Source organism: Humulus lupulus, chromosome 2 (assembly GCF_963169125.1).
Source record: "Humulus lupulus chromosome 2, drHumLupu1.1, whole genome shotgun sequence".
NCBI classification, from domain to species: domain Eukaryota; kingdom Viridiplantae; phylum Streptophyta; class Magnoliopsida; order Rosales; family Cannabaceae; genus Humulus; species Humulus lupulus.
The window spans coordinates 289,234,955-289,245,146 of NC_084794.1; the positions used below are offsets into that span (position 1 = coordinate 289,234,955).

General features: G+C 31.8%; 1 protein-coding gene across 1 annotated transcript; it reads left to right on the forward strand.

Moving 5' to 3' along the window:
* The first annotated feature begins 1,863 nt into the window (after positions 1 to 1,863).
* Positions 1,864 to 6,308, forward strand: LOC133819728 (chaperonin CPN60-2, mitochondrial). Its single transcript, XM_062253041.1, has 18 exons — positions 1,864 to 2,047; positions 2,388 to 2,412; positions 2,511 to 2,642; positions 2,750 to 2,909; positions 3,042 to 3,217; positions 3,303 to 3,398; positions 3,730 to 3,834; positions 3,971 to 4,057; positions 4,179 to 4,268; positions 4,373 to 4,453; positions 4,556 to 4,624; positions 4,784 to 4,861; positions 4,967 to 5,062; positions 5,173 to 5,272; positions 5,357 to 5,460; positions 5,558 to 5,663; positions 5,752 to 5,830; positions 5,929 to 6,308. The coding sequence occupies exons 1-18, from the start codon at positions 2,010 to 2,012 to the stop codon at positions 6,044 to 6,046; spliced, it is 1,740 nt and encodes a 579-aa protein (XP_062109025.1). The 5' UTR covers positions 1,864 to 2,009; the 3' UTR covers positions 6,047 to 6,308.
* The last annotated feature ends 3,884 nt before the right edge of the window (positions 6,309 to 10,192 follow it).

Consider the following 10,192-nt stretch of genomic DNA (forward strand, 5'->3'; position numbering starts at 1 on the left):
GAAAACCACCCAAACCACACCGCAAAAAATGGTTTGGTTTGGTCAGTTTGGTGCAACCAAATCACACCGCATGGTGTGTTCTAGCTACTACACCGCACTTGTGGCGTGGTGTATTAAAAAGTGTTCAAACCGCCCAAACCACACCGTGCACACCCCTAGTTTAAGGCTCCACGAGAGCTTAAGTCTATAATCCGTCATCATCATCACCATGGGAGGAGTACATCATCAAAGGTCATTACCTCCTGAGAAACTAATCTGGAAGTAACTCTCTAAAAGCCCCTCAAGCCGTGACCAGTTCACCCAAGTGTTACAAAACCTCATTCGAAGGAGAAGAATAATTGCCAAGTGTCAGCCAGAGAGGTGCTCTGGACCACAAACAGCTGTCTGACATCCAATGGCCACAGAGATCGTGCTGTCAGTTCCGTACAAGTGGCAAAAAGGATGTCAAGGACACTTTTCCAATAAAGTAATGGGTCGAACCTCATTGTATTGGCCCCTTTGAGATACGTTTGGACCCACCAGCCTATTAAATACAATAAATTCTCATTTATGTAAGAACTAACCTCATTAAGAGATGAATAATGGTAATCAGCTCCAATTAATGAACTTAATCCTCCTAGCCGCCTATTTATAGGGCTAGGACATTACTTGTAAATGGATTCTAACTTTTAGAGTGAGCAAAAACGCTGCATGAATACCAAAAGAACTTGAGTTTTGTAAGTTTTTCATCTTCATTACAAATGACGCGTGGACTAGGGTTAACTATTAACCTAAACCACATAAAATCTGGTGTGTTCTTTCTCAAGCTTTTCTCTCAATTTGGTAGTTGACAAAAAATCTAGTCAACATTTAGGAAAATTATAAACAATTTGGATGCTGAAATCAAGATTCAAATAACATGTTGTACATATGCTTGCTGCGATATTTATACGTGTGTGCAAGATGTGGTTTAAATCCTGACTTCAATATATAAACCATTCAAAATTTCTTGAAATTTTGTTGAGAGGTACATGTAACTCCATTCTTACCCAACAAAGAAAGAGAAATATATATTTATTTTTTTTATTCAATCTTATTTTTATCTCTCATATTTTATTCAATCTTTCCCTGCTTACAAAGTTGTCCTAATTTTCTAACCTTTAACAATTCCAAAAAAGAGATAAAGGAATTGAAAAAAAGTATATTGAAATCTAAGGAAATAGTTTTTTTTATTTAATTAATAAAAAATATGAAAATTAAACATAAAATAATGTTTGGTACCTCTATATTTATTTGTTATTTTTTAAAAATTTAACTAAAATTCATTAAATTTTGAAAATAAAAAATTTTCACTTTCAATTTTTTTTAAAACCGTTTTCTACTTTTCGTTTTTTTTCTCTTCTTCAAATCAACATCTCATTTTGATTGTTAAACAAAAAATAAAAGTTATCAAACACATTTATTATTTTTTTGTTTTAAAAACAAAAAACAAAAATAGTTAACAAACATATTTTTATTTTTAAAAAATAAATAAACAAAAATAAAAATAATATTTCCATTTTTGTGTTTAAAAAATTCAAAATTTTTTTTTTTACCAAACACAACCTAAATTAAGAATAATGGGATAATAGTCATTAATTAAATACAATATTAACATTTTTTTTGGTCAAAAAAAATACAATATTAACAATTTTTTTGGACAAAAAATACAATATTAATATTTTGGAAAAGGAAAAAAAATACATCACATTATTCATAAAGAAAAGGGGAAAAAAGTACATCACATTATTCATAAAACCACATCTTTGACAAAAAAAATACAATATTAATATTTTAGAAAAGAAAAAAAAAGTACATATTATTTACAAAACCCTAAACCCTAGAAGGGGCTGGTTCTAGAGTCTTCTCCTTCCTCTAGAAAAAAAAACCCTTCTCCTCTTTTCTTTCTCGTCTTCATTCTAGTATTCTCCTCTCTACCACTCTTCTCGACTCTCTGTTGGTCTCCGTTACTCTCTCTGCAATTTTCCAAGATGTACCGCTACGCTGCAAGCCTCGCTAACAAAGCTAGGTAGGTTCCTATACATTCTCTTACAATTTGATTTCACTGGGTTTTCGTTTCTACTGATTGTTCTGTTTGGTTATGGAGAAAATGTGGCAATGAAAACAATTTACAACGACTGTAAAATTTTGTTGGTATTTCGATCATTAGTTCCTTAATTTCTGAAATGGAGTTTATGTAAATGATAAAGGTCTGTGATTTAAACCCAGTAAGTCTACTGGAGTTAACTACTCAATGAATGGGATATATATGTATATAAATTTGTTCTTTTTTCTATAGCTTCATTGGTAATACATAGTTGAATGGTTTTACTAAAAAAACATGGTTTTTTCTTTCTTGGGTTTTGCAGGATCGCAAGAAATGCAAGCCAGCAGGTGAGAGACGATTCTTTTGTTAATGGGTTTATAGACTTATAGCTGAAAATGCATCTCTTTTTTGATCATTTGTATTTTTCGAATTTTTGTCCGATCAGGTTGGCAGTAGGTTGGCTTGGACCAGAAACTATGCGGCTAAGGAGATTAGATTTGGTGTGGAAGCTCGAGCCCTGATGCTTAAGGGTGTTGAAGATCTTGCTGAAGCAGTTAAAGTGACCATGGGTCCTAAGGTTTTTGATCTATCCAATTTTTTGTGCTATTTTTGCTTAGTCCTCTTCTTTTTCACGGGTTCTTTTACGTTTATTCTCATTCATGTCAAATTAATTGGTTGTAAAAGGGGCGTACTGTGGTGATTGAACAAAGCTTTGGTGCTCCTAAAGTGACCAAAGATGGTGTAACAGTCGCTAAGAGTATTGAGTTCAAGGATAAGATCAAGAATATTGGTGCCAGCCTGGTGAAACAGGTTGCAAATGCCACAAACGATGTTGCTGGTGATGGTAAGCCTCAGAACTTGTCGTTGGTAATAAATCAGCTACATCTGATCGCAATGAACTTAATGTCATTTTTGAGAAAGTCTTGACTGTCTGTGTTTGTGCAATCACTGAGATTTTTTTTTTTTTTTTTTGCAGGGACTACTTGTGCTACAGTTCTTACCCGTGCAATTTTTACGGAAGGATGCAAGTCAGTTGCTGCTGGAATGAATGCCATGGACCTAAGACGTGGTATTACCATGGCAGTTGATGCTGTCGTGACAAACTTGAAGAGCAGAGCACGAATGATCAGCACTTCTGAAGAGATAGCACAGGTTTGTTTTCTAAACTAATATGTTTACTTAACTTTTGCTCAATTGGAGTATTTAGGGTCTCGTAATAATAACTTAAGTTTCACAGGTTGGGACAATATCTGCAAATGGAGAGAGAGAAATTGGTGAATTGATTGCAAAGGCAATGGAGAAGGTCGGCAAAGAGGGAGTTATCACAATTCAGGTAAGTTCGTTTCTATATCCTTTTCTATAATGGTATAACTTCTATATTTTTGAAGCTTTCAACTTGCTAGTTGTGTTTTATTATGTGTAATCTTGGTATTTTTAGTTTGGGGTCCTTAGGCTGTTTGTGTTCGTAAGGACTTCCCATTTTGTAATTTTCATTGTCATCACTTAAAGGTAGGTACACATCCATGATTTGTTTAATTATATCGAGCCATTTCTCCTTTAATTTCCACCGTATGGAAATCTTTTGTGCCTAATCATGTATGGGTTATATAGGAAGTGTGTTTTAGTTCATTTATTCAACCAAAACTTTGCTTAATTTTGTGCAGGACGGAAAAACTTTGTACAATGAATTAGAAGTTGTTGAAGGAATGAAGTTAGACCGGGGCTACATATCTCCTTATTTCATAACAAACCAGAAAAACCAAAAATGTGTAAGTGGTTATTATCTCAGTGTGAGCCAATTGTCAGTGCAGTATAGAAGACTGTTGCTAGAGTCACCCTGTATGTTATGCTTCTTTGTTTTTGGTCTGATTATCCTCATGTAGAATTGGTTCTATACTTTGGCAGGAATTGGAAGATCCTCTGATTCTCATTCACGAGAAGAAAATCTCTAGCATTAATGCTGTGGTCAAGGTCTTGGAGTTGGCATTGAAGGTGTGATGTTGTCTAGTCTATTATATTGCTTTCATTTTGGTTCATTTATTTAGCTCAGACTCAGGTCAGGGTATGATTGATTCTAAGAAAACAGAATACTGTTTGTACTTTTATTTTTCAGAAGCAAAGGCCCTTGCTGATTGTGGCAGAAGATGTGGAAAGTGATGCCCTAGCGACTCTTATTTTAAATAAGATTCGTGCTGGAATTAAGGTTCTCCTAGAACCTGTTTAATTTTTCCCGTTTTGAGTTGTGTATGCATTTAGTAATTCATTTTTTTTACTGCATACATAATGTCATCATTTTCATGCTTGTAGGTCTGTGCTGTGAAAGCCCCTGGTTTTGGTGAAAACCGAAAATCTGGGCTGCAGGATCTTGCTGTTCTCACAGGAGGAGATGTGAGCTTATCTTTTATTCTTGTTACCGTATTATCTTTGGTGATGCCCTTCTGTGTTTTGCATGTTGACTGATTAGCTTTATCATCTCTTGTGTTATTTTAGGTCATTACTGAAGAGCTTGGTCTAAATTTGGAAAAGGTTGATTTGGATATGCTCGGTACTTGCAAAAAGGTGAATTTATATCCTTGGAAGTATATTAGTTAAATTCTCTGCATGGTTCTTTTTTATTAATTTTCTTTTTAGTTAAGAACCGTCATTTAAATTTTTTCCTTTTTATAGATGGTTCATGTCTTTGAAGATTTCCTTGTCTAATGATGGTTGTTGTCTCAGGTGACAATTTCAAAGGATGACACTGTTATTCTTGATGGTGCCGGTGACAAGAAATCTATTGAGGAAAGATGTGAACAGGTTTGTTTTGCTTTTTCATATATATATATTTTTAATGTTGATCTGCTGATATGATGATTGCTTTTTTATTCATCGATTGAACTATGTTCCCCTTGTCTATAACAGATAAGGTCAGGAATTGAGTTGAGTACTTCCGATTATGACAGAGAGAAGTTACAGGAGAGATTAGCCAAGCTTTCTGGTGGTGTTGCCGTCTTGAAGGTTGACTAACGAATCTTAGATTCCTAGAATCTTATTTCTGGCAACATATTCATGGCATCATATGACATAGCCTGATGATAACACAACGGGAAATTTTACTTTCTTTGCAGATTGGAGGAGCTAGTGAAGCAGAAGTCGGTGAGAAGAAGGATAGAGTGACTGATGCTCTAAATGCCACAAAAGCAGCAGTGGAAGAAGGCATCGTACCAGGTGACTTATCTTACTACTTTTTCATGGACTTTCAGAGTTGGTCATAGACTATTGTTATTATATTATAACGTTTCTTTTTAACAGGTGGAGGTGTTGCTCTCCTTTATGCATCGAAAGAGTTGGACAAACTTCCAACTGCCAACTTCGATCAGAAGATTGGTGTTCAGATCATTCAGAATGCTCTAAGGGTAAGTCAACCATGGCTTTCAAGTTGTTGTCAAGTTAAATGTGGTACCTGTTTTGATTGTATTGAATCTGATTTAATCTAAAATGTGTTATTTGCAGACACCCGTGTACACAATTGCTTCTAATGCGGGAGTTGAGGGAGCTGTTGTTGTTGGTAAGCTTTTGGAGCAAAATGACCCTGATCTTGGATATGATGCAGCCAAAGGTCAGTACATTCATTCACAGTTAACTTTTTACCCTTTTACCCTTGCTGTATTTTTCTTCTAATACATTTTTATCTATTGGTCAAACAGGTGAATATGTAGATATGGTTAAATCCGGAATCATAGACCCCCTAAAAGTAATTAGGACAGCCTTGGTTGATGCCGCAAGGTAATTACATCAACTTTTATTGGCTGTGCAACTCGGTTACTTTCAGCTTTTGGTGTTTGTCCATTTGACTTACTCATGTTTGGTTCATTTCCATGCAGTGTGTCATCTCTGATGACAACAACAGAAGCTGTTGTGGTAGAACTTCCCAAGGATGACAAGGACGGTCCTGCAATGGGCGGCGGTGGCATGGGAGGCATGGGCGGCATGGATTTCTGAGGAGTCCAGCCCCCTGACGATACGCATGTTCAACATACTTGAACTCATTTTGATTTTTCATGAAATCTTGGGAAGCAGAGATAAGAGGTTTTATTAAATTTTCTTGATATTGTACCGGTTTGAGAGGCATCCATGTAATCATAGGGCGAGAAAAAGCTTCATCTAGGTAGTTCTGTAACTCACTAATGTCATCGGAGGAAGAATGGGCGTGTGCGTATATCATTGAACTATTCTTTTTCGAAATAAACTTTTTTTTTTCTTTCTTCCTCTGCCCAAATGGCAGTTGAAAGCTGATCCTTATTTTCAAATCATTTGCTATCATACTTCATTTCCTTTTTTTTTTATTTGGTGTCTAAGAAAACATGGTTCTCAATCTTTAAAGGCATTATAGTTATCTACTAGAATTATATGCCCACTAAAGCAGACCCAATGGGTGAGGAACACTACATCAAATTGAAAAAATTAGCTGAAAATAGGGAAAGGAGGCCTCCAATTGATGATGTATTTTAGTTGGACTCAAATCTGCCGCAAATTTGGTCCGGTGTCTAAACAATCATGCATTGATACTTGTAATTTTAGTTATATAATTATCTTTAATTTAAAGAACAAACTATAGCGTTAATCCTATTATTATTATTATTTTTTTGAAAAAATCATATTAAAATTTTTACATAACAATAATGAGATTTTTAGTTTCTTTTATTCTCCTCATAATTATATATATATTTATATTTATACAGTTTTTTTATTAATTTCATTCACAACAGTTAAAATTAAAAATAAATTAAAAAAAAGCTTCCCCTCGTAAACAAATTCAAAGGAGCTTCTCCACATAAATTATCTTTGACATTTGCCTAAAAAAAATTAAAGATAATTATATAACTGAGATTACAAGTGCATGATTGTTTAGAGACACCATATTAGGACACTAAATTTGACAGCAGATTTGAGTACATTTTAAATATACTTTTACATACAATTGTACAACTCCACATCTAGCTTCAACTATAATTTTACATATTTTTAATTTAAGGGTACTAAATATATATAATTTCAAATTATAGAGTACCAGATGAGTATTATTGAAAACGTAAGGTACTAAGTATGTATTTCAATAAAACACAAAGTACTAAATGAGTATTTACCCTATAAAATAATAATAATAATAAATGAACTTATACCATTAAGAAATATATTTGTTATATAAATTATTATATTATATATTTTTTAAAATATTTGTATTAAAAAGATAAAATTATAATTTAAATGGGGCAATATGACTCAACTAATCATATTTATTAAAATTAAAATTTACTGTTTTAAATAATACGTCACTGTGTGTGTAATATTTTTGTACAAATTTTGAGTGCACTTATCACTGCTCTTTATCTTACTAGCATATAGGAAATGATGAAACCATATCTTCCATTATTATGATACTTCTTCACTTGTTTGGCAGTATAATTTTGTCACATTTAGTTGGATGGAGTTCAAACTATGGGTGACGAGGTCAAACTTTTTAATAAGGTTGCTATCAATCTTCTTATCTCGACTTCTTCAATATTGTTCATCAGTTCAATATAAGAAAATTTACATATTGATAGAAATTTATTTTTTATTATTTTAATTTAAAAAATGACGTACATAATTTTATTTACAAAAATAACGTTATCCTCTACCATTTTTTAATAACTCTGAAAATTCTCTCTTCAAACTATCAAAATAAGTCGTCATATTCAAGCCACCCTACTGCTACATGTGCCATATGGGAAGGAAGATAATTTCTCGATGATCTCATGTTCCAAAGCTCGCTGCCATCCTACGTCGGAGAAAACCACACACAATTGTCGAAATTGCCGGAGGTTCGACCTTGATTGTATTTTTCGACCAACTCCGGCCACCCCGAGGCTCAGGGGTGGTATCGTTAGAACGAGTTCTTCGAGAGGAACACAACCCAGCCATCCACTCCGCCTATATGTTCTAGATTTTTTAGCACGTTTTTGGGTATTCCACGACTTTAGAAGCTTTTTCTGGCCACACTACCGGTCGTTTAGGCTCAAGATGGTCATTTTGATATGTGAGAAACATATGTTTTTTTGTCGTCACCAGAGAAGATGACCGAAATTAAAAGTAACATTTTAGTTTCTTTTATATTTGGTTAAACAAAAAAGTAACCAAACTTTAAATTTTAACAAAAATCAATAAACCAACCAACTTCATGCATTATTAAAAAGTATTTTGTTATTTCATATTAAAAATTTATCATATAGTATTCTAAATTAGCCTATTTTACAGTTTAATTTTGATAGGTTTCTAAATAAACTTATAAGAAACCAGATGATATCTTTAACATCATAAAATCAAATACATTGCAAAAAAAAAAAAAAAAAAAAAAAAAACATTAACTATACTAATTTTGCTATATGATAACTCATTAGTTTTTTAAATAAGATTGAATGTTACAAAAATGTATCTTAAATAATAAGATACTATAATATAACCTAAAAATAACTAATTGGTGTATTAAGATGTTTACAAATAAGTTTTAGAGGTAACTAAAATGTATCTGAAATAAACTTGAAGGTTACCAAAATGTATTTTAAATAATAAGATACCATAATATAACATAAATATAATTAATTGGTATATTAAGATGTGCACAAATAAGTTTGAAGGTAACCAAAAGTTATTTGAAATAATATGATATAAAAATAATTTTTTTTTATAAAAATTAACCAATTGGTATAGTAAGCAACCAAATTATACAACTTAAAAAAACACAAAAAAATTTGGGAAGCGAGATTTCCTTTTTTTTTTTTTTTAATTCTAGTACCATTATGACGTAGCATGGTACAGGTGTTAATAAGTCTTTTTTAAGGTATTTTTTAAATTAATTTATATTATATATATATAAACAAACCTTCAATATAACCAAACTTCATCCATTCTTTCAATCTTTAACATTTCATTCCCCAACTCAAATTGGGCTTTTAGACGCGACTGTTTAGGCCTACTTTAATACTCTTCATGTATGGACTTTTATACTAGGAAAAATTACATGTTACATCGTAATTTAAAAAAAAAAAAAATTGTTTTATGCAGCAAATTAAAAAAATTACAAAATTATGGTGCTACTCCCAACTATACAATGTATACGGATGTTTTTTTTTTCTCCCTATATAGATGCAATTTTGTACCAACATGTTTTTTTTTTTTGTCAAATCTGTCAAATCACTTTAATATTTTTTGTCAAATCAATATTTTAAACTGTTTTAATTATATTAATTTGTATTATACAAATATTATAATTTTGATATTATATATTTTAAAATAAAGTCTCAAACTAATAATAAATTATACCGATGAAAAAAAACTCTACATTATTTTCAAGTAGATAATTTTTTATATTATATATTAAATTGGGAATAGAAATATCATTAAAATGAATTTTTTAGTAAAGTAATTAAATTATTATCTTTTATCTCAAGAATATTTTGGAAGAAAAAAAAACTCAATAAAACATAATATTTAACAAAATAAAGAATATAGACTCTATTTAAATATTATACATACTGATATGTGGGGCCTAACTAGAGTGATTATATTTTGTCAAAAATCTAATACCAAACCAAGGGATCCAAGGAGAGTTAACAGTTCCACTTCCACCCATGAAACAAGATCCCCTATTAACAGCTCTCAAACTTCTCTTACACCTTTGTAGATTTCAAAATCAAATGCAAAATAAGAATTTATACTTTTTTGGACCCTATATTTTGTCTCATTAACTGTTTGGACCCTGTGTTTTAACAAATTATTTTTTGAACCCTATGTTTTGTAAAATAGTTAAAATAGAACCCTAAACCCGATTTTGGTCAATATTTTCTCAACTAAAATCACAAATAATTTACCAAACTAACAATTCAGAACAAAAATAAATTCATTCTGCTTAAAAACTGTGTTGTTATATTCAATTTTTTCTTCATCAAAATTGAGTTTAGGGTTCTATTTTAACCATTTTACAAAACAGGGTCCAAACAGGTAATGGAACAAAACACAGGGTCCAAAAAAGTATAAACCGTTTTAATTATCATTACAACTATAATTTCAGAAACTTGACTTCTTGCAATGCTGATTAGTGCAACCGGC